The sequence below is a fragment of the Sarcophilus harrisii genome, chromosome 2 (genome assembly GCF_902635505.1).
Source record: "Sarcophilus harrisii chromosome 2, mSarHar1.11, whole genome shotgun sequence".
Lineage (NCBI taxonomy): Eukaryota > Metazoa > Chordata > Mammalia > Dasyuromorphia > Dasyuridae > Sarcophilus > Sarcophilus harrisii.
In genome coordinates this window covers 483,195,864-483,220,250 of record NC_045427.1, presented here as the reverse complement: position 1 = coordinate 483,220,250, position 24,387 = coordinate 483,195,864, and the positions used below count along the sequence as shown (strand labels likewise).

General features: G+C 39.1%; 2 protein-coding genes and 1 long non-coding RNA gene across 14 annotated transcripts in view; 1 reads left to right on the top strand and 2 right to left on the bottom strand.

Annotated features, from left to right (window-relative positions):
- The window catches only part of POMT1 (protein O-mannosyltransferase 1), a 41,939-nt gene extending 25,404 nt beyond the window's left edge, over positions 1-16,535 (bottom strand). Inside the window, exons 1-9 of one of the 4 annotated variants that reach the window (XM_012553951.3) lie at positions 16,453-16,535; positions 14,807-14,954; positions 12,100-12,206; positions 11,094-11,144; positions 10,580-10,726; positions 4,999-5,110; positions 3,626-3,691; positions 3,440-3,533; positions 1,821-1,976 (exon numbers count right to left, since the gene is read on the bottom strand). In XM_012553951.3, the coding sequence (XP_012409405.1) occupies positions 1,821-1,976; positions 3,440-3,533; positions 3,626-3,691; positions 4,999-5,110; positions 10,580-10,726; positions 11,094-11,144; positions 12,100-12,206; positions 14,807-14,928 (855 nt within the window). In that variant the 5' untranslated portion in view covers positions 14,929-14,954; positions 16,453-16,535. Of the gene's footprint in view, positions 1-1,820; positions 1,977-3,439; positions 3,534-3,625; positions 3,692-4,998; positions 5,111-10,579; positions 10,727-11,093; positions 11,145-12,099; positions 12,207-12,759; positions 13,644-14,806; positions 14,955-15,363; positions 16,319-16,452 lie in introns of those variants that run through there. The other 3 variants (XM_031954868.1, XM_003757411.4, XM_031954869.1) reach the window with 3 other exon arrangements.
- Positions 16,536-17,086: 551 nt separating this feature from the next.
- LOC116421790 lies at positions 17,087-21,820 on the top strand. Its single transcript, XR_004232325.1, has 2 exons — positions 17,087-17,390; positions 21,399-21,820. It is a non-coding gene; the product is annotated as an uncharacterized LOC116421790 (long non-coding RNA).
- The window catches only part of PRRC2B (proline rich coiled-coil 2B), a 113,892-nt gene continuing 107,361 nt past the window's right edge, over positions 17,857-24,387 (bottom strand). For 6 of the 9 annotated variants that reach the window (XM_031954858.1, XM_031954861.1, XM_031954863.1 and 3 more), the window contains one exon: positions 17,872-22,738. In XM_031954858.1, coding sequence (XP_031810718.1) covers positions 22,607-22,738 — 132 coding nt within the window. In that variant the 3' untranslated portion in view covers positions 17,872-22,606. Of the gene's footprint in view, positions 22,739-24,387 lie in introns of all 9 variants that reach the window. The other 3 variants (XM_031954864.1, XM_031954866.1, XM_031954859.1) reach the window with 2 other exon arrangements.

The following is a 24,387-nucleotide window of genomic DNA, read 5'->3' as shown; positions in this document are numbered from 1 at the left end:
CCTTAACAACAATTTATATGATGACCGCTAACCCGGCCATCCCTCAGCAATGAGATCAACCAAACATTTCCAATAAGTAATGAACTGAACAGCACCAGAGAAAGAACCTGGGTGATGACTAAAAAACCATTACTTCTTCCCAATCCCATATTCATGCCCACCTGCATTTTTGATTTCCTCAACAATTAAATATTTCGATCTGATTCTTTTGCAGAAAATAACGGTTTGGTCATGTATACTTTTGTTACTAATTTATATTTTAATGTACTTAAATCTACTGGTCTTCCGATCTGGGGGAGGGGGGAGGGTAAGAGGTGAAAATTAACAAGAGGTTTGGCAATTGTTAATGCTGTAAAGTTACCCATACATATAACCTGTAAATAAAAGGCTATTAAATAAAAAAAAAAAAAAAAAAAAAAAAAAAAAGAAAAAAACCATTTTTCACAAGCACAATATCTCCAAGAAATGAAACAAGAGATTTTAAAAAATGGAATAAAAGCTCTATAGTAAAAAACTTGAAAGAGAATAGTGGAATAAAGAAAAAGATGAACTTTGACCCAAAAAAGAATCTCCAAAAACCAGAATAAACCAAACCAATTAATTATTCTAAGAAATTTCAAGAAATAATGGAATAAATTTAAAAACTAAAGAATAGAAGAAAATGAGCTAGAATACAATATAAAAACAAAAACAAATGACTGAGAAAATAAGGAGAGAGAATTCTAAAATCACTAGGTAAGCTGGATTACACTTGATTGTAAAAAGTCTGGCCATGATAGCTCAATAAAACATAAATATAAATTGCCCACTTCTTTTAGAATCTGAGGGCAAAATGAAAATAGAAATAACCCACTGTCTCCTAAGAAAATCTCCCAAAGAAAAATCCTAAGAATGCTATAGCCCAAATCCAGAGTTTCCATGTTAAAGAAAAGAACACTGTCAACATCCAGAAAAAAGCAGCAGCTCAAGTACTAAGGAAACACAGCCATGATCACAAAGGCTTGATTGGCAGCTTCTATTTTAAAAAAAGAAGAAATCTTTGCAATATAGTATTTCAAAAGGCTTAAATCTTGCAAAACTGAGTTTAATCCTATAGCAGGAGAAAAAAGGACTTTAATGGAATAGGGGACTTTTAAACATTTCTGATGCAAAGACCATAATTAAATCCTTACTATGAAATACAAACATAGTGGTCTAGAGAAATCTAGGAACCAAAATAAGGAACCTTAGTGTTTTCAACAGATATTTAGGTAGGTGGGGAAGGGAATTGAAGGGAGGGACAAAATTTGGAAATGAACATAATTAAAATATATATTGAGGGAGCTAAATAAGAAAAATACTGATCTTGGAAATAAACTGTTATATGGTTTTATGAGAAAGGTAAAAGGAAGAATATACTAGTATAAAAAGGAAGAAGATTAGAAACACTGGCATCATTTTTAGTTGAAGCAAAAAAGAGTTTCAAACACACACACACACACACACACATACCATTTGGTGTAGAAATAATATCAAAATCAACAAGAAGCAAGTGGGAATAGGGAGGACAGTTAAAAGGACAACTTCAAAATAGATTTCCTGATCATGAAGAAAGGGATGAAAAGGTTGACAAAAACAAAATGAAAATAAAATGGGTTTTTAATATTATAATAACTTTTCAATTAAATTCTCATTTAGTAAAATAAAACTTATGAAAAGTACTTTGCAAATCTTAAAATGCTATGTAGATGTTAGTTATTATTGCTTAATGATGGTTTCACAGGACAAAATTCTAGGTAGCTATTTTAATTAAAATGTCATTCCTTATTTGTACTTCTTACCTCCAAGCTGGCTTGAAAAGCACTAGACATAATTTGATCATGGGGTCCAGAGCGATATAGCACCATTAGATGGATGTAGAAAAAAGATAAATACATAAATATTGGTATAATCAACAAGGCCACTCCTCTGGCTAACAAATGACAAAATACACGAGCCTGTTGGAAGATTTAAAAACACATAATTACTTCTTATCAAAGTTAAACTCCATCATCTAGTATTTGATTAATGCCCAAACTCCAGTTTCTGGAATAAGAACTCACTATTTGACCAAAATTATTGGGAAAACTGGAAAATAATATGTCAGAAAGTTGGCATATACTTACATCTCACACCCTATACCAAAATAAGGTCAAAATGGGTCCATGATTTGAATATAAAGGATGATACCATAAACAAATTAGGAGAGCAAGGGATAATTTACCTATCAGATCTTTGGAGAAGAAAGAAATTTATGACCAAAGAAGAACTAGAGAACACGATGAAAGGCAAAATGGACAACTTTGATTACATTAAATTAAAAAGATTTTGCACAAACAAAATCAATAGAAACACGATTAAAAGGAAATACATAGCTGGGGGAAAAATCTTTACAGTGTTTCTGGTAAGGGTCTCATTTCTAAACTATATAAAGAATTATGTCAAATTTGTAAGAATACAAGTTATTCCCCAGTTGATAAATGGTCAAAGGAAATAAACAAATAATTTTTAGATAACGAAATTAAAGCCATCTATAGTCATATGAAAAAAGTGCTCTAAATCACTATTGATCAGAGAAATACAAATTAAGACAACTCTGAGATACCACTTCACATCTTTCAGATTGGCTAAGATGACAGGAAAAGATAATGATGGATGTTGGAGGGGATGTAGGAAAACAGGGACACTGATACATTGTTGATGGAGTTGTAAAATGGAACTGGAAAACAATTTGGAACTATGCCCAAAGGGCTATCAAAATATGTATATCCTTTGATCCCAACAGTGGCACTACTGAGTCTGTATCCCAAGGAAATCATAAAGAAAGGAAAAGGAGTCATATGTGCAAAAATGTGGTAGTAGCTTTTTTTTGTGGGGACAAAGAAGTGGAAAGAGCAGATGCCCATCAATGGGGGAATGGATGAATAAGTTGTGGTATATGAAGATAATGGAATATTGTTTTTTCTCAATGGTTCAGTGATCCAAAGCAATTCCAGTAAACTTTGGACAAAAAATGCCATCTGCATCCAGAAAAAGAACTATGGAGAATGAATGTAAAACATGCTATGTTCACTTTTTTTTTTTCCTTGTTTTTTTTCCTCTCCCATAGTTTTTCCATTTTGCTCTGATTTTTCTCTTCCAACATGATTCATAAAGCAATGTGTATTAAAAATAAATTTAAATTCTTTTTAAAATTTTTAATTTTTTTTTTTAAACTCTGAACTCTGAATTTCTTATATTTCCTACTTGGGAAATATCAAATGCGTTAACTTTAATGACATTTTATTTTCTTATTAAACAAAGTTGTAAATAGCCAACAAACTACATTCACATCAAAACATGAATATATTTTTGAGATATTTTATGTAAAATTATGTTTTCTAGCCAATAAGTCTGATAACTAATGGATTTCAATACCTACATTTGATAAAGCTTGGTCTCCAATCAAGTGCCAGGCATGGACTGAAGCAACGGTAAGTAGCAGAATATAAGTGAAAAGGCCCATATATTTTACCCTGAAAACATACCACAAAGAAATAAAACTGGGATAAAAAAAAGTAAAGTAGGGGAAGCAAATCCCATCTAAAGAAAAAAAAAGTACACTTACCCAACTGCACAAGAACAAGAAACTCCAGTGAGAATTAGCCAAACCCACCAGCTCACAGAGAATGAGCTAGGATAAAAGAACAAAAACATAAAAAGTTTGCATATTGGATTACTGTAAAAGTTACATAAAAATCAAATACAACACAAAGGGTAATCTTTCAGGATTTGGCTACAAATTTACACCAGGTATAACAGTTCATAAATCTATCGACTAAACTATATAAACTTAAAACTATCTTGGAAAGATTTTTCCCAGTTCAGAATTCCTAAGTACATATAGAGTCCATATTTATAAAGTCAGATGAGCTTAATTTAAAAAACAACAACAAAAACAACAAGAGTAAAAAAGTCTTTGTTAAGAATTCAGCTGTATCTAATTTTTTGTAACCCTGTGTGGGGTTTTCTTGACAAAAATACCAGAGGGGTTTTGTCACTTTTCTTCTGTAGTGGATAATGATAAACAGAGGTTAAATGACTTGTGCAGGGGTTAAACAGCTAGTGAAGGTCTGAGATCAAATCTGAACTTAGGTCTTTATGACTCTAGACCCAATATTCTTTTCACCTCGCTGTCTCTCCAAAAAATCTTAAAGCTTTAATTCTAAAGCTTTAATAAGTATTTTAAATTTAAAGTATTCTAAAGCTTTAATAACTTCAGAACATAAACAGTTCAAGCTCACAAAATTTCCACAACATTTGAAAGGTTAATTATTTAAATTTTATAATAGTGATGTGTCTAATTAAAATTCAATGTAACTACCATTTTCTGATATACATTATACTAGTTTTAGACTTTGTAAAAACTTTAAACTACTGTTCAGTGAATAAATCTAATTTTAAGATCACCAAAGAACAAGGTTCTGATAAATATATGACAGTTTTGATATTATTTCACAAAAAAACTTGAGGTAAAGCAAGAGAACCTCCTCTTCTGATACACTTTCTGAGAAAATATCCCCAGAAATGTCAGATATGCAATGTAAAATGATTTGAAATGCATAAAACTAAATAAGTATAAAATAAATTTAAATAATAAAATTTTCAAATTATGTTTTTTGTAAGTTTGTAATATTAATGCTTAAAACTGCAGGAAGATTTTAGGGTTAGGGACTGTATGTGTATATATTATATAGAAATATATATGCATATACATACATATAAACAAGCAGGGTACAACATATAGTATAAGGGCCAAGTTTTGAAGGTATAATAATGTAAGTATTATAAAAGAAAGATAAAATATAACTATAAATATTACATTTTGAAAATTAACATTAATTTAGCAAGCATACTCTCAAAATACAAGATACAAAAGTCCAAATGGGAAAAGCAACATATGGATCATTTCTATTAAAGGATTCAGGAAAGTAATCTTACCTGTATTTTTGGAAATTGGAGAACTTTAGGTAGGACAATACCGCCAAGAGATTAAAAAAAATTAATAATGACTCCAATAGCATCAGCCTAGACTGAGTAATTAAGGAATTCTCTAAGGAAAAAAAAAAAAATAAACCATGACCAAATCTGTGAAAACGAGCCCAAAACATTTGGGATTCTTTTATACTGTCATAAGTGTCTCATTATCCCACTCACCAAAGTAATTTTTCTAAAACTTTTTATTCCTTTTCTAACTTTCGATGATTCTTCCTCTCCCATCCTCTCAGCTAATGCCTTCTATTTCACTGATACAATTAAGGCAATTAGCCAACAGCTCCTTTTCTCCCTTCTTTCTCATCCCATATCACTCAGATGCCTTCTACCACAATCTTTGCCTTGATCCATCTCACATAAAGAGACAGTCCTTCTTCACAAGGCAAATCCCCATGCCTACACAAGTGGTCCCATTCCATTTTGTCTCCTCCAGCAGAATCCCCCCTACAATCCTCTCACTTCAATCATTCCTTGTCTACTGGCTGCTACCCAACTGCCTGCAAACTTGTCTATATCTTGCCTATACTCAAATAACTCTCAATTTATCTATCCCTGCTTTCTATCTCCTTTCCCCCTCCATCTTATGTACCAAGGATGATTCTACTTCCTTTCACTCTTTTCTTAATAATCTATGAGATGACGTCTAACCTCATCATTCAATTGAAGTTGCTCCGTCCTAAGTTATCATGCCTCTTAATTACCAAGTCTAATGACCTGAAGCCAAGATGACGAAGTAAGCAAAATGAAAAGCAAAATGAATTCCCCACCATTCTATGTCCCACAACTCTTCCAAAACTCTAGCACACACACTAGGTTGAATCCCGATTGGGAAATTCAAGAAAAAAAGTTATAGTGAATGAATCATTACTCCAACCCAGAGAGGTCTTCAGACACAGGGAACAGGGTCTGGCCAGACCACAAGCACTCCAGTGTAGGGCAAGGACACATCCAAGATAAAGGGGCCTACAGTTATACATAGTACAAGAAGTCAGTCACTCTTCAGCTCCAGGCACAGATCCATTGTGAACCAAGGAAGGAGATGCACCTAGGGGTTACACTGTAGGATGAAGAGCAGGCCCTGGCCCCAGGCTGGGAACTGGGCAAGAAGCAAGCTCAGGAGCAAGCAGCAGCTATGTGGCTTGGACCCCAGGAACGGAGCAGGGGTCTTGTTTCATCTTCTAGCTCAGCATGTAGAGGAATAACCAGACCAAAGTAAAGCTTGAAGTTCTGTCACTCTGAATCACAAGTTTCCCAGCATCTACCAGAATGCCACAGTAGATAAGTCCACAGGCCTACCACTTAAATCCAAATCCTGCATAGGAACTTATAGAGCTAAGATCAAAGGGACTGAAGGCAGATTCCCAGCCTGAACTATTCCAGTCATCCTAGAATAAAACAACACTCAAATCTACAAGAAGCAGCATCAGGACCAGTCATGTACAGAACATGGCTCTAATATAAAGTCTAAAGTCAGGAAATAGGCTAGAAGCATTCTTCTAGCAAACAGAACGACTACAAAATATCTACAAGTGAAGTTTCAAAGAAAAATACAACTTGAGCATAAAATCAACTAGAATTCCTAGAAGAGATGAATCAAGAGTTTAAAACTGTTTTTTACAACAGAATAGAGTGCTAGAAGGAAAAACTGGAAAAGAGAATGAGTTATTTCAGGATGAACTGGAATGAGAATGAACAGTTTGGCACCAAAAGTACAAAATCTTGTCCAAGCAACAAACTCCCTGAAATTAGAATGACCAAATGGAAACTACTGACTCCATGAGACAATAAGAAAAATCAAAGTTAAAAGACTGGGAAAAAAAAAAAAAAAAGAAAATATAATGTATCTGATATGGAATAACTATTGAGGAAATACAACTGAAGAATCACTAGACACTGAATGCTATGACAAAAAAATAAAAAAGTCTCTTCCCTCTCCCTCCCCCCCCTCTCTCCCTCTCCCTCTTCATTTTCTTCTCCCTCTCCCTTCTCTCCCTCTTCCTTCTCCTTCTCCCTCTCTGCTGAGGCATTGGGGTTAAATGACTTGCCCAGGCTCACACAACTAGGAAGTATTAAGTGTGAGGCCAATTTTGAACTCAGGTCCTCCTGACTTTAGAGCTGGTGCTTTATTCACTGCACCACCTAGCTGCCCCTGCCCATATTTCTTTAAATCCAGAGAGGAAAATGGAAATAGAATTTAGTGGCCATCTCTTGAAAGAAACTTCAAGTTTAGTAGCCCTGAGCTGAAAGGAACAAAGAACTTAGATACAGGGGTCCTCAAACTACGGCCGCGGGCCAGATGCGGCAGCTGAGGATGTTTATCCCCCTCACCCAGGGCTATGAGGTTTCTACATTTAAAGGCTCACAAAACAAGGTTTTTGTTTTTACTATAGTCTGGCCCCCTCCAACAGTCTGAGGGACAGTGAACTGGCCCCCTATTTAAAAAGTTTGAGGACCCCTGGCTTAGAGTATGGTATTGCAAAAAGTAAAAGATTAGACCAAGAACTTAACAAGAAAAACCGAGTATAATCTTTTTTTTTTTTTATAATAGCGCCTTATTTTTTGAATGCTAAGATAATTTTCAACATTTACCCTTACAAAACCTTGTGTTCCAAATTTTTCTCTCCTTCTCTCCCCACCTTCTCTTAGACAGCAAGTAATCCAATGCAGATTAAACATGTGAAATTCTTCTAAACATATTTTCACATTTATCATTCTGCACAAGAAAAACTAGATCAAGAAAAAGAGGAAAAAAAAACAAACGAGCAAACAACAACAATAAAGGTGAAAATGTTATGTTATGAGCCACATTTAGTCCTCATAGTCCTCCCTCTGTATAGAGAGAGCTCTCTCCATCTCAAATCCATTGGAATTGGGCCTGAATCACCACATTATTGGAAAAAGCCATGTCTATCACAGTTTATCATCACATAATCTTTTTGGTGCTGTGTACAATGCTCTCTTGGTTCTACCCACTTCACTTAGCACCAGTTCATGTAAGTCTCTCCAGGTCTCTCTGAAATCATCCTGTTGGTCATTTCTTATATAACTATAATATTACATAACATTCATATGCCATAACTTGTTCAGTCATTCCCCAACTGATGGGCATCCACTCAGTTTCCAATTCCTTGCCACTATAAAAAAGGCTGCCACAAACATTTTTGCATATGTGGGTCCCTTTTCTTTTGTTATGATCTCTTTGGGATATAGATCCAAGAGACCCTGCTGGATCAAAGGGTATCATAAAAACTGATCTACAGGGGAAAAATGGATCTTTAATGAAAGAGAAGATTTCCAAGCATTTCTGGTGGTTGGATTTCACAGAAGCTCTGAAATACAAAAACAGAAATCAAATTATAAAAGACTAAGCAAAGACAAAAGGATCTTAGAAGAAAGGAAAGGAAAATACACTAATGGAGAAAAGGAAAAAAAGGTTAAGGGAAATTATTACCTTATCTTATTATATCATTAATATTAATAGAGTCTATACAAACATCAAAAAAGGGATGAGGGAGAACAACACTTGAACCCATTATCTGAATTGGTCAAGGAAGGGATTACACACAGAGAGTTGGATACAGAAATACATTTTCCCAACAGAAAAACAGGAGGGTAAGGGGAAAAAAAAGGCTGAGAATAAGAGAGAGAGAATATATTAAAAGAGAGGTTAGTCCTAAGCAAAACAAACCCTTACCAAGAATAGACAAAAATATTTATAGCAATTATTTGTGGGATAACAAAAAAATGGAAACTGAGGAGGTAGATGCCATCAAAGGGGGAAAAGCTGAACAAGTTCTGCTGTATACTTGTCATAGAAATGACCATGGAGATGGTTTTAAAGAAACATGAGAAAATTTGAATGAATTGATGCAAAATGAAAACTGAGAAGCAGAATCAGAGAACAATTTCTATGATAACAATATAGTAATGACAAACAAGTTTGAAAGATTAAGGGACTTTGATCAGTGAAATGACTAACTACAATTCTAGAAGAGCTATGATGCTAATAGAGAAGTAAAAGATTCAGAATGTATACAGAATTTTTTGGACACGGTCAATGCATGTATTTGTTTTGCTCGACTACATGTTTTTAACTGTGTCTCTTTAGGACTGTCTGGGCCCACTTCTCCTCTCCCTCTATCCCATACTTAGTGATCTCATCATCTTTCATGGATAAAATTATCACCTCTACACTGAGGATTCCCCAAACTACTTCTCTAGCCCTAGCTCTCTCCAATACTGTTTACTGAACATCCTGAATTATTAAGTCCTATAGGAGAAATCAAACTCAACATGTCTAAAACTGAACTCATCACAAACTTCCTTATTATTTATTGTCAAATGCATCCTCCTCCTCACAGTTACCCAGTCTTGAAACCTGGGTCTCATTGTCAACTTCTTACTCTTTTCCTCCTCAGCTCCACATCCAATCTACCACCAAGTCCTGTCAGTTCTACCTTGTAATACTCCTTCTCTCTGCTGACACTGCAACCCCAGGGTCCAAGCCAACATCACATCATGCTTGGACCACTCAGTAGTCTGCAACTTGGACTCCCTCCCTTACCTTTCTTTCCCATTCCCATCCACACTCTCAATCAACAGTCAAAGTGATCTTCCTAAAGGACAGGTGTGACCACATCCCTCTCTTCCCACCCCTCATCCTATAAACCCAATACAAAATCTTTTGGCATGCTAAATCTTCCGTAACCTGGACTCTTCCTACTTTTCCAACCTTCTTATACCTCACAGATGTTCTGTGATCCAATGACAGCAATCACTTTGCTGTTCCTTATAAAAGACACTCCATCCCTTTACTTGGGGCATTTCCACTGGCTGCCCCCAAGGCCTGGTTACCCCAATCTTCAAATCCTATCTTCTATAAGAAGCTTTTCCTGATACCAATGAATTCTATCTCTCTTGACTATATCTTATTTGAAAATCATTGTTTCCATGTTGTCTCCTCCATTAGACTGTAGGGCAGGGACTGTCTTTTGCCCTTCTTTGTATCCCCAGTACTTACCCCAGTGGCACAAACATTGAGGTGCTTAATAAGACTGACTTTAACAAGACAACAGAACTTCATATTTTATTTGTGAATAGATTTGAGATCATTTAAAAAATAAAAAAGGAAGAAAGGCTTTATGAAAAGTATCTGGTTCATTATTACTCTGTTTAAGGAAATTTTGAGGAACACAGACCTCATTCTGGATGTAAAAAATATTGTGGAAAACTGATATAACATTCAGGCACCCAACTTATGTATTTGGCCTCCTATAATTCCTCTGACTGTTGACTGTAAAGTACAGCAATCCCCAATTCTCACTTCCAAAAGCTGAAAAATGAAACCACTAGGTCTTTGTGAAGCTTTTGGAGTTAAATCATCCTTTGGACTTTTGGAAACAAATAGATAGTGTTACAAGACAAACACGAATGAAAACCTGCCCCAGTATGTCTAGTTTAAGCTGCTCAACTCCCTTTGGAAATGTGATGATATTCTATCAAGAATGACTCAATATACCATTCTTACCTATCAGAATCAGAAGTGCAGCTCCGAGAGCGGAGTAGTGGGAATAGTGGAGTTCTAATACAATCTGATAAGCTAACGGGACACAAAGGGCCCCTGCTAGCGCTGGCAACAGGCGCAAAGACCACACTGGCACATTATTAGTATACTCTAGAAAAGATAAGCAAACATCAGCATGTAGATTGTAGCACAAATGACCTTAGCATATAGCAGGCATATTTTTAAATGGAACAATGGCTAAGCTTATACGATAGCCAAAAAACAGTTTATATGATTTTAGATTAAAGTAGCAAATCAGTGTCATCTCCTTTGCAAATCAGAGTGATCATACATGAGAAAAGGGAAGATGCCTGGAGAGCCAAATATCATTTTTTAAGCTTTTTCAAGAAGTTGTATGGACTCTTAACACTTCAGACTAAACATTTCACCAAGCAAAAAATCCACATGCCAGTTTTTAAAGTTATTACAACTTACTTCCAGTTTGTAGAATAAATTGAAAATGAAAAATAATCTTTACCTGCTCCAATTCTGTTCCACAAAAAGTTGCCATCAAATCCTCCCAAATAACCTAAAATATAAAGCCAATTAATCAATAAATATTTGTTATTATTTAAAATAGTGACTAAAATTTATAGAATACTTTTAAAGTTTGTAAAGGATTTTATATGCATTATTTTATTTGAAACTCATGACAACTTTCTCAAGTATTACTCCCATTTTACAGATAACAAAGCTACTTTACCTGAATTGTCTATTATCCAAGGTCTTACCAACTTTGTGCTATCAGCAATTTTTTCCCCCCCAAGACAAATTTTTTTTTGGGTTAAGTGATTTGCCCAGGGTAACACAGCTAGTATTAAGTGTCTGAAGCCAGATTTGAACTAGGTCCTCCTGACTCTAGGGTTGGTGCTCTATGCACTCTGCCATCTGGCTGCCCCACAAATTTTAAGAATGTATGATCTCATGTATCCTATCATATATGCTGATCATCCAAATCCAAGAATAAATTATGCTTTTGTGGATTTTTTTTTCCTAGAACATTCTAAATTACAAGGAAAACTAAACTCAATCTTATCTTTTCCTATATATTTTCTAACAGAGCATTTAGATGTTCAAACCTTTAAAACTACTAAGAATCTTTTATTGGCTTTTGTTTTTAACATTTGTACTTTGTGGACTAGGCTAGAGATAAATTTTAGATCATAACTTACCTTATAAATCTAGGCTCATATTAAACCTCATAAATCTATAAGATTCCACTGATTCCAAGAAGTTCCTTGAAATATTTTTTTAGAATATAAACCTTATCTCTCAGCTGTAACTCTGCCTTGACCCTTAAACCTTAAGTCCACAGGCTCTCAGTTTCTAACTAAGCTTAAATCATTCAAATTAAAGATTCTCATTTTATTTTACCGAAAGTAAAATGTTTCCTACTAAGAAAAATTCTGAGAAAGAAAATTTAACTTTTTCTTAGGTTTCAATGTCAACAGCTATTTTAAAACTACCTCCCCAGAAAGTCTTACCTCCAAAAGCAAGCAACATGTGGCCAAGTGGTGGTCCACTACCATCCACAAAGAAGATATGCTTCATGTAAAGTGACACAAATTGCCCATAGTAGACTTCATCAAAGCTGGGGAAAAAAATAAGAATAATACTACATCTAACTAGACTCCTGAAATGTGAACTTAATAATGCTATAATGTATTTGCACAATGCAAAAGATTTGCTAATTCTATCTCCTCAACATTTCTTACATCCATTCCATTTTATTTATATCATAACTAATCTAGTTAAGGCCCCTGTCATCTTCTGACTAGATTACTGCAATAGCCTCCTAACTTATTTCCTTGCATCCAGTCTTTATTCTCTATAACACCATCAAAATGATATTTCTACAATATAGTCTGACCATACATTCTCTTGCTTAAAAAGCTTCCATGACTCCCAGTTGTATTTAGGATAGTCTATGAGCTTCTATTTGGCATTTCAAGCCCTTTACATTCTGGGTCTGGTGCAAGAATGGAATATCCCTTGTTCCCCATGGCCTTCCCAGGTAGCCCTTTACTGCAATTCATTGAAGACTAAGGTCTATACAACCCAATCTTCCACCCAATCAAAATCCTGGTAGCTGTTGTCTAAGGACTTCCAGGATATTCCTCTTCCTTTCTCTTTGAGCTCAGTACCTGACTCCAAGTTTTTCTCTCCTCCTTCCTTGGATTCACTACTATGTTACCTTCACTCCTACACATGTGCGACTGAAGAAAAGTGGAGAAAGTCACCCAGCTGGTTTTGATTGGGCCTACAAATTTACGTTTCATAATTTCAGCTGGGCCCTCATTGATAAAGGCAATTTGTCTACACTATAATCAACTCACCCACTCTCCACAGGGGCTTCTTCACTTTTTCCCCCTCTTCAACTTCCCATGGCTTCTGCCATTTTACTGGAAAAAGCTGAGACCATTTCTGATAATTTCCTTCTTTCCTCCTCACATTACCTTCTGCCACCACTTTCACCTTGTCTCTCACTCCCATGAAGAAGGAGCCCTTCTTGCCCTGGCTGGTTCCTCCCCCTTCACCAGGGTCCTGCTCCGTTCCATCCCATCTCCTCCAAATCTCACCTTCCCTTCCTCCCTAACTGCTTCGCTGCTTCTCTGTTACCTACAGATATTCCCAGATCTCTTAGGTGCACCATCCTCAACAACTAGAGTCCTACCGTCAGCTGCCTTTTGGGGCTAAATTTCTTAAGAAGGACTTTTTATAATATGTGCTGCCACTTCCTCTTCTCACTCTTAACTCTCTTCGTTCTTGACTTCCAAGCTCATTGTTCCACTGAAACTACTCTCCCCAAAGTTATCAATCATCTCTTAATTGCCAAAACTAATGGCCTTTTTTAAATCCTCATCCTTCTTGAACTGATGCCTTCAATCCTGTGGATGATTATCTTCTCCTTGATATTCTGATTTTTCTAGATATTTAAGACTTCTTTCTTCTACCTACCTGACTGCTCTTTCTCTCTGGATATTTTGGTTCCCAGCTCATAAGTGAGAATATTAAATTCTGAAGGATATCCACCACCTGCTGTTATCTAACAGGACTTACAAATTGCTGTCTTATTGCAAGCAATTAAAAAAAAAAAATCAAGTTATTCATAGGGTATGTTTCTCATAATGAAGAATTATTCTACTTGTGATTGTATCACTATGCAAAATAATTTTAAAACAGAGATCCTAGGCCAATTTTGGTCAATAAACCAACAGGTTTATTCCTGAGACAACAACTGTGTCATTCTACAAGCTAAATCTTGTAAACATAGGACAAAAATATGAGAAATTCAGGACAGTTTTAAGTATAAAAGGGAAAATGGCCTTACCCAGGAAAATATTTCTTTCATTGATTCAAAAAGCATTTATTGAGCATCTATGTACAACTCTTTGTTCCTTTTTTTCTAGTTATTAGGTGACCCTTCTCCCCAAGCACCTTTTGTATGTTCTATTAATCCCATTCTCCACTATTTTCTGATAGTTCTGTCAAACATATGCTCAATCTCTCTACCTTCTCCTTTCTCTGTGCCCCTCCTTCCCTTCCTCTCTTCTTCTCCTTCCTCTCCTCTTAGGATCAATTGCTACCTCGACTTAAATCCCTGAACAGGTTGTGGCCTCAGACAAACTGGAACCTTAGCTTAAAAAGTCCAAGGTCTCCCCCTGCATCCATGGCTAGCTCCAGCCATCTTGATCTATATCTGGCTACTGGACCCAGATGGCTCTGGAGGGGAAAGTGAGGCAGGTGACCTTGCCCAGCCCTCCCTACTAAAATCCAATTTACTTGTGTGTCATGGTATTCCCTCCCTAATGCCACGGTCCTCTATGAGAAACAACAATCTTCCCACTTCTACCTATTGGATAGCAGCAGGTAAAATATATCCTTCAGAGTTTCACAAATTCAGTTATGGGCTAGAAACCAGAATGCTCAGAAATTTAAAAAATGTTTTTTCAATATATCAAGTTCCGAATATCCTTGTTCTACGCCTGAAATCTAATTAGAGTTTACACTCACTTATAAACAAATTAGTCCTGATTCTCATTCTCAAAGATATAAACTAGCTGAGAATCATTTCTTCTCTTCAATATTTTTAAAAAGCTCTCCTCCCTTCCCCCCACAATGAAGTCCTGAAACAAATGCGATTCATTTTGGCAGTATTCTGGAATTTGAGAGATGCAGAAGTTGGCTTACACTACTGCCCGTGGATAGGAGAGTCTCCATAAGCGACTCCATAAAGCCACCACCGTCAAAGCCACTAAGTTCAAGTTGATCTCTGCAGTTACAAGAACAGGACGTTTCAAAAATACTAACATCTTGTTGGAAAGTAGATCGAATCACCCTGTAAAGTGGAAAGAAACAAACCAGTCATCAAACAGGAACCGATCACCAAAGCCTGGGGGAAATATTTTTTAACCGTATCCCATCTGATTAGAACTGCTGCTGCACTAATGATGATGCAATGAATAAGCTTTTTAGAGGCATGTAACTGGGCAAGTTCCTCTCTCTAGCGCATTCCTCATCTATAAAATAAGGAGGCTTTCCTCCCTTTCTCTACCAAGGTTTCCCATCTATAAAATAAAAGGAGGTTCAACTAGATGGTCTCTAAGTTTCTTTCTAGTTCTAAAATTCTATACGCTTCAATGGTAGGATCACAGGAGTTGCGATGGATAAAGATGTTCTGGATCTCTCTCAGCGGATTCAGGATTTGAATTCAAATTCTGCCATTCTAGCAACCTGGGTCCCTTTACCTCTCAAGGGCCAAGGATGAATGAGAATCATCTGAGCTAATGAGGGGCACGTGCTGAGAATGTAAGTTCCTTTAAGACAGAGCTGCTCTGCCATCCATCTAACGGGACTTGGCACAATGGCTGATCCAGAGGAGGCATCACATTAAAGTTATTGGAGGGAGTGTGCATAGTAGGGACTTCTCTCACACATGAAGTCAGGAGGTAGGGGAAGGCCAGTCAGATGAGAAGAAAGACCGTCACAGAAGGGCATTGCAAAGTCTGGGCTTCTCATTCTGACTGCCCCCAATAATGCTGTTTATGCTTCACTTTTACAAGGACGCATGACCGCCTTAGGACAGGCTGCAGATCACCGTTCTTATTTTGGGAGATGAGAGTGTCAGTTCCCATAGCCAGCCTTCTCCTGGGATGACGTCTGCTGGCAAAAGCGCTCCTCCGCCGGTGCCTCAGGAACGGAGGTTTCCCGGTTCGGAATCATTGGGGCTTGTGCTTTGTCAGCCTGGCCAGGGTGACCAGTGAGAGGGATGTGGAGGAACGAGACTTTAGGCTGAATCACGACAGCTGATCCTCAACAGCAGCAGCTGAGGAAGGTGTGGGGCAGTTACGCCCGTTTTACGGGCGATGGCCAGACGAGGGATATCGGAGAGGGCTGGCCTCTAAAAGCCGAGCGCTCTCGGGCAGGCCACTCAATCTCTCAGGGCTTCGAAATGCTCTAAAGCGGGGGCTGCTAAGCGATAGTGAAAGGCCGTTTCCAGCGCTCTGCCACAAGCCCTACTAATGCTTTAGGGCGTGTTGTTCCTTAGGGAGACCTGGATAAGCGGAAAGAAACGCCAGGTTCCAGCTAAAGCCCGCGAAAATAAGGAATCGGGGTTTCCCCCGACCCACGGTCACCAACCCCCTGAAATCCGTGCGGAGGGAGACCGTGCGGAGGGAGACCGTGCGGAGGGAGACCGTGCGGAGGGAGACCGTGCGGAGGGAGACCGTGCGGAGGGAGACCGTGCGGAGGGAGACCGTGCGGAGGGAGACCCCGCAGCTCCCGGCCGCGGAGCCCCTCCCCGCTCCAACGCCGCCAGCTGCAGAGAAGGGCCCAACCTGCGCGGGTGCAACGGGCGTCCTCCCCGGGAATTCCCTGCAACAAAAAAGCCGCAGGCCCGGCGCCGACGGATGCGGAAGCTGGGGCTCGGGCGAGGCAGGGGGCCGGCCCGGAGGGGCCACCAGCCGCTGAACGGCGGAGCCCGATTCGCCACAGAGGAGCTCCCGCCGCCGCCGCCGCTCCCATCTGCTCTGCTCGCTTTCCCCCGGGCCTCAGTTTCCCTTCCTGGTCAGCAAGGGAGTCCGGGCGCGGCGGTCTCTGCCGCCCGAGATTCTGCGGCCCTCGCCCGAGGCGGCCAGGAACGCCGAGAGCCGGGCCAGCTTTAAATCCTTCCGGGAGGACATTTAAAATGCCGCCTCCCGCGGCTGCACGCTCGCTCGCTCGCTCCCCTGCCGAAGCTCAGCGATCGATCCGACAGACCCCGGCACCAGGCTCGATTAGCCGCGCCTGCGATGCGGCCCAACGGCAGCGACGCGACAGATCATCACATGTGCGCGGCGCTCCGCGCCTATTCGGCCAGAGAGCACGCTTGCAAGGAGGGGATGGCGTCCGTCGCGCATGCGCACAAGAGATAAATGCACCTCCTCCTAATCAGGAAGACTATTTATTCACGAGCACCGCCCCCTCCACCCCATCCCCGGACGGAAAGTAAACTGCCCACGCCCACGGAGAAAGCAACAGTTTGGACCAGCTTGGCTCGGGCCTGCCCTTCCTGGGCCTGTATTCCATCCGTCCATCATTTCTTAAGGCAGCTGTACAGGACGGGCCCGGGACACCCGCCCGTTTTTGCCCCCCTCCTTGTAAGCCGAGCTTCGGGCCCACTAACGATCTACGGCAGCGTGCACTCAGTGAGCAGCGCCGCCGTGGTCCTCGGCCGAGGTCTTATTCTCACCCCCCTCCTTACTGTCCGGGGATCTTTGACCTACAGTTTGGCCAGGTACGGTAGGTGGTCAGGGAAGAAGACCAAGGGACAACTGCAGTTCTTAACGGAATGGGGAGAGATTATGTGTTGCCTTCTTATCTGCTCTAGCGTCAGGTTCAGGGACCATGTAAGACAAACCTAAATGAGAAACTTTATCAAAAACCCTGGTGTTTTTACATCGCCACCAACGCAGAGTGAATTCAGAAGGCTGTGTGAAACTTAGGGATACTTATGACATAAGGAATTTGTTGTCTGCGATGGTGCTTTTTTCCAAATGGGGAGAATTTCATGGTCTGTCACTCCCCCGATGTGCGCTATGAATCCTTCCTTTTTATTGTACTTAAAAGTAAAAGCTGGCCAAAAAATTATGCATGATTTTCTTTTGGCATTTTAAGTAAATTTCTGAATCAGCTAACCAAGAGATACACAAGTCAATCTGTCTCACCAAGCAAAAGTACCAAAACAAATTACACAAAATTTGAGAAAGCACATATGCTTTATTTTTAATTTTTTTTTATTTAAATAAGGAGAATTCTTTCATATGGAAAGAGCTAATACAATCACATATTTGAAAGGAGAAACAATAGGTACTGAAACGGAGGGAAAGGGCAAGAGTGTGCCACCAACTGGCCTGGTGATTTCGTGATTCTAGTTTCCCATCCAAGTTAAAATAGTTTCCAAAAAATAATATATAAACAGGTTGCACATTACACTTTTATCCATCGTCTGCCCTTTCAAATATCTGGTCTACATGAAAAGACAAAAAGAGGAAAGGCCAAAAAAACAAAAACAAAAACAAAAAGAAAAATCCAAACAAAATCTTTTACTATACAGGGCATGTTTAAAAGCTTTAAGGAGTACAATATCCCCAATTAAAAACAATGTCATCCACAGAGCCTAAACGCATTTACACTAAGAGGTGCCTCCACATGCTAATGTGGCTGTAAGCCACTACTACCATTTCCAGGACCACCATAATAGAGTGGGTAAGAGAATTAGGGGAAATGAGGCAACCATTAGATGTTGATAAGTCAGAGAAATCGCTGCAGCAGTATTTGCTGGCAGTAAGAGGAGGAACAGCTGGCTGGGTGACCACCAGATAGGAGTTATTACAATCCTAAACTAATCCACTTGTGCTTGGGTCACACCAATGAGAGAAGGCTCATTTTCCTGACATTTGTGTTTCCCATTCCATCAGAAATGTAACAAAAGAAAATTTCAGTGCCACTGGCTTTCATATGTAAATTACAGAGCATTGTCTCTGAGCTTATCCTATGATAAGCAAAATAGGAGGGAAAAGAGGGAAGGGGGGGGGGGGGAGAGAGATGTATGGAATGGGAAGCAAACATGCCCCAGCTCCCCTGCTTACTGAGGAAAGAAGCTGCAAACAAAAGTAGCTGGGTCATGGGGACCTACTGTGTTGCCTGGGAAAATTTGCCACAAGATGACAGTGCATTCAGATGTAATTTACATGACAATCAAGTGTACAAACACACATAAAACACACTGCCTCATACAGTCCCACAGTAATAGCAAGAGTCTTTTAAGATTTGCAGTAAAGATCTAGAAGGCAGATCTAGGAGTGTAGAAAGGCCAACACATAACTGGGTATAATTGATATCCAGATTTTAAAATAATATCCTAATGTCCCCAAATGTAGTTCTGCAATAGTTGTGAGGAAAGACCTTTTAAGTTTCTGAAAATAGAAACTACACCTTCTGTCTGTATATCTGAGCATATACTAATTTTATCCTTTGTGTTTTTCCCCAAGATGAAATCTAAAGCCAGAGTTTAATGCCAAACTTTAAAAAAAAAAAAAGTTTTTTTTTTTAAAAGTCCCGACAAGAAATGAAACCAGATTTAATGTAGCTGATAAGACAACGAGTCACTGAATAGACAACATACTACAATTACACAGATATATACTCTGGACCTTTGCTTAATCAGGTAGATAATAGAATGGTAAAATACCACTTTCTATGACCATTTGTGGAGGAACCCAGTTTCCCTTCTTCCCCATGCAAATTGCACTTAATCAACATCTGAGGGCAAAGTCAACTAGCATCCAAGACCAAAGAAAATCCTTAAGCAAAGATTCAATGAGTTAATTGTGAACCCTCACTTCAGTAGCAGAAAAGTTAAAATCCATTATTACCTAAAAGGAACTGTAAGCTTATTTTTTGTTGCTGCTGTTGTTTTTAATGTGTAATTTGCTCTGTTCCCTCCAGGGAACTAATAAAACCCTGACAGAACCCCTTGAATGCATCTACACTGAGAGAACAGGAGTTTAAACTGCAAGGGCTGAAAGTCACGCTACCTGGAGCTTTAGCTCTAAAACCACAACAGGGATATTGCACCTTAAAATATTTCTGCACTAAAAATTGCTTTCCTTCAGACAAAGGGACAAAGGAGCAGCAAGACCTCTTACTGTCCCTTAAAAAGTCTGATTTTAAATCTGTATCTCAAAGGAGAAAAGAAACCGCAGTTCAACAGTTACACAGTGGTGGTGAACGCAATGAAATTCACATGCAATTTCTTGGCCTTTCCTGCACAGAAGAATTCAGACATTATATATAAATAGAGCAGTGAAACATTTACTTTTTTTTTTCACCTAGACCTACAACATCAAATACATATAAATAAATTCTAGTGTTTTGGGGGAGTAAAAGAGAAAAGGGTAGGGGAAATGGTGACCTTGTTGTCTTGTTTTTTTTCCTCTTCTCAAACAGGAAGTACGCCATTTTGATGGCATTGTATGCCCGGGGGATGTACTGTTTTCAGAGTCAACTCTGTAACAGCATTTACAACTGTCATGTGTAATAGGATAATGAGAGGAACAGTAAATGTTTTTCCCTTTTTTAAGTAAAAGTAGTAGTGTGCACCTAAATCTGGTGTGAATAGATTTAAATGAGTCTAAACTACACAAGTAGACTTGAATTTGTGTGGTCTGAGCTGAGACTCAGCATAAGGACAGCTCAGCAATGATCATGGTGTGGAGGAGCAGAGGGAGAAGTAATAAAGGTAGAAGACTATTCATATGCTCACACAAGCTCCAAGGCATGGGGGAAGAGAAGGAAAAGTAGATGATATATGCATGGGGCAGGCCAATGCTGAGTCGGTCCAACAAAAGAGCATTCCTTGGAGAACAGGCTCCTGGGATAAGGCTGTTGGGAATGAGAGAGAAAAATAGTCAAGCTGGTGTAAGGTCTGAGAGAGGCAGGTTGGTGAAGGCTATGGAAAAAAAATGAAGGATTCTTAACCAAATTTCTCTATCCCAGATGTTACCGAGTATAAGACATACTGACACTCCACTCTAAAATTATAACCATCATCAAAATAACAAGGAACTGAGAAAATAATGTGGCAGAGTTCTGTAAGGACTTGTTTTCCCACATTCTGTAAGGGACAGAGGAGATGCCATTACTTATGTGAGGAAATAGCTTCAAGAATTGTGGCTACTGTAAAACATCCAAAATTATACATCTAGTTTATAAATTTAAATGCATCTCTATAAAACCTTGGAGGGTTAAGAGTTATAACACCACCTAATTGTCCCTTTTACAGTGCTCTCTTCATACAAAACTTTTCTTTGGAACCACCAGCAGATAGATAACCAGACCATAATCATTCCTATCAGCAGATAGCTGGATGATCATCAGAACAATATGGGAAAAATTTAAACTTCCTCCCCCAATCTGTGACAAAAATCACAATTTGTTTTGTTGTTGCCTTGAGAAAGAACATAGCTCAAGCTCACATAGACATTCGACTGGAGGCAGTTCAACTGACTTAAGACATGGTCCATTTTCCAGAGAAAATAGTGATGATCTTTAAGACACCTGCTGTAGAGTCTAGGTTCCATATGATTCAGGAGTAACCTAGGTCTGCTTTGCTGAGGGACGAAAAAGACTTAAAACTGCCCTGCAGACCATACATTTTGCTAAAAATGAAAAAAAATTGTGCACCATTACTGCTATGCAGATCAACAACTTCCATTGTTTTTTTGTTTTGTGTTTTTTTTAGTGATAAGCTCTGTACAGAAGACAGGAGAATACAGAAGGACCAGAGGCCTCTTAGGGAGTAGCAAAGCCCAGAAAGGAACTTCAGAAAATAAAGCAAGTGCACACATAAATTAGCCCAGAGGGGCAAGAATGAGGGAGAGAATTGGCCTACACAACACCAAGACTGATAACATCTATAAGGAGCTGCCGGAGGAACCTCAAGGGGCAGCTCTTCTCATTCATGCAAGAGGAGAAGTCTGGAACACACCAGTGAGTCAGCAAATAAATGATTTATCCCTGGCTGTTTTGGGAGGCAGTCTCTCAGATGGACTGAAAATGTCATCCTGTTTCTCTGAGCAACAAACTTCCTACAGTAACCAGAACAGGAGTCAGGATGCAGTCAATACACCAATCTGTCTTATGCCTTAGTTACAAATTCACTTTCAGTGAGAATCAAAAATGCCATATTACCAAAAGTTTAAGAGTTCTCCATTTCTTTTTTTGTTATTTGTTTTGCAAATAAACTCATGGAAAACAAGTGAGGAAAACAATGGTTTTAGAGTCAGTTCTTAAGGTAGCATTGCAACATATAAAATGAAAGAAAGAGGTCAAAGGAAACTATTTTGGTTAAAAGTGATGGATGGGAAGGAGCAGAAAGAACATATAAACGTTTTGCTATATATAGATATAGCTTGGGTGTTTTTTTTTTTGTTGTTTTTTTTTTTTGTTTGTTTGTTTGTTTTTTCCTTCGTTAAAAACCTCAGCTGCCTTTTAAAATGAATAGCCTCAAACTACAATGCCCCTGCTACTACCATACTCCTGTGCCTGGAGATCACTCTTCTGGGAGACAGATTGGTGAAGAGAAGGCTGCTGTTGCTTAATGAGCTGTATGACAGCAGGGGGCAGAGTGAAAGGGGGGACTGGGAGGTGAACCTGCACTGCACAAACCCTTTGAGCCACTCAACAGTCATGGTAGGGGATGAAGGGTGGAGGGCAGGGCTGAAGGGATCATTTGCCTGTTTTGTTATGAAAGCAGGCAGGTCAATGTCATATCCATAATTGAAAGGGGAAGGAAGGTGGAGAAGGGAGGGAAATCTGGAGATGTCACTTGAGTCAAGTCCAAGTCAACTTGTTGGATGATGGATCTGGCGAGATCTCCAAGCATCCAGCTGCGTAAGGACAGCGGCGGTGCTGCATGTGAGTGGGCCTGGCAGGCGTGAACAGCCCCCCTTAGGCCTTGCTCTCCTCAACTTTCACTGCCTGAGGTTTGATGGCTCCAGTTCGTTTCATCTGTGTGGCAGAGGCCGACTCCTGCAATTTCACAGCTCCCAGGCTGGATTTATTTTCATCCACTCGTTTTGCCTTTGGAAAAACAGAGGGGAAAATAAGCTTGATAAGCCAAACTCTTCACTGGATACAAAGCTCCCACCATCCCCCTTTCCTGATTGTAGGGCTGAAAAGAAACAACTGTGTGATCCACATTTTTAGCTGAAGTGCTGGACTCAAAGTACTTTTAAAAATTGTTGCAAAGCTGGCCCATTACTATCTAGTTCCCTGGAGGAGGGAGTGTGGTGATAATCTAAGTATGTTTGTGGGAGAAATACTGGCAAAGTGAGCCTTTGTGAATTGTTGATTTATCAATCTGATGGCTTCTTTTCAATTAATGACATGCATCTCATGGAGATGTATAAACACTTTTGAGGAGACCTCCTGGACCTCCACCAGACTATGAACACTTTCCCACTGGGATTAGGGTGAGAGAGGAAGAAAGGCAAGAGATAATCCAGTAACTGTCAGAAGCAGGCATTCTCATAGGATCACACATAAGAGTTGGAAGGGATCTTAGATTCTCTCTAGTTGAGTTCCCTCATTTTACAGATGAAGGAAATGAGGCCCAGAAATTTTAAGCTTGTCCAGCATTCCAAAGGGCAGAGCAAGGATCTGCACACACACCCTTAGATTCCAAATGGTGTTCTCTTTCACTCTCCCATGCTGCCTCTGACATTTACTCCTTTCAGATATTTTCAGTTAATACATCTATAAGTCATCAAAGCTCTAAACCTCAAGAAATGACAGTCCAATTTATAAAGTGTTTTTCCCCAGATCAACGGTCAGACAATGAATGTTGCAGAAGTCTAAAGATCTATACATAACCCTGTTACAAATTGTAGCTAATCTTAACCATGTCCTTTCCTTACTCCCAAAGAGCAGTTCTTATATGGGAAAAAAAAAGCTTTGAAAGTTAATTCCATTCAAATCAAGAGGTCACTTCAAAACATTTGATGAAGTACCAAGTTTTGTAACTTCTTTCAGTCATGTGTAACTCTCTGTGTCCCTAGTATGGGTTTTCTCAGCAAAAACCCTGCAGTGGTTTGCCATTTCCTTCTCCAGTTGATTTTACTGATAAGAAACTGAGGCAAACAGGATTAAATGCCTTCCCCAGGCTCACACAACTAGGAGATGTCTGAAGCAGATTTGAACTCAAGAAATTGAGTTTTCCTGATTCCAGGTCCAGTCCTCTATTCACTGACCCACCTAGCTGCCCCAAAGAAGTGTCAAATAGGGACCAATACAGCCCTCATGTGTTAAGTTTTCTGGGACTTTCTAAGGTCCTACATAATTTAAGAGTTAACAGTCAAATATGGTAGTGAAAATATTTTTTGTATTTTCAAAATAGGAAAATAACTCCACTTAGACTAGCACACCCATCAATGATTTCATTCACTCAAAGCACTACACTGAGGCTAAAATACACAACACTTATTTATTTAAGTCCCTTTCTTTGGCTGCTTCCATTTCCTTCTCTCTCTGCCCCTCTTCCCCCACCCCCACCCCCCCCATACATTATACTACACTAAAGGTAACACGAAAATCTAATAGTCTCCCAGAATGCCTCTCTTCATATCAAGATCTCTACATACTTATAAACATTGTACCTTGATAAGCATCTCTCTTGGAAGAGGGTTTAACATCATCCCTTATTCTGGGAAGAAAAGGAGAGCCTGAGGCCT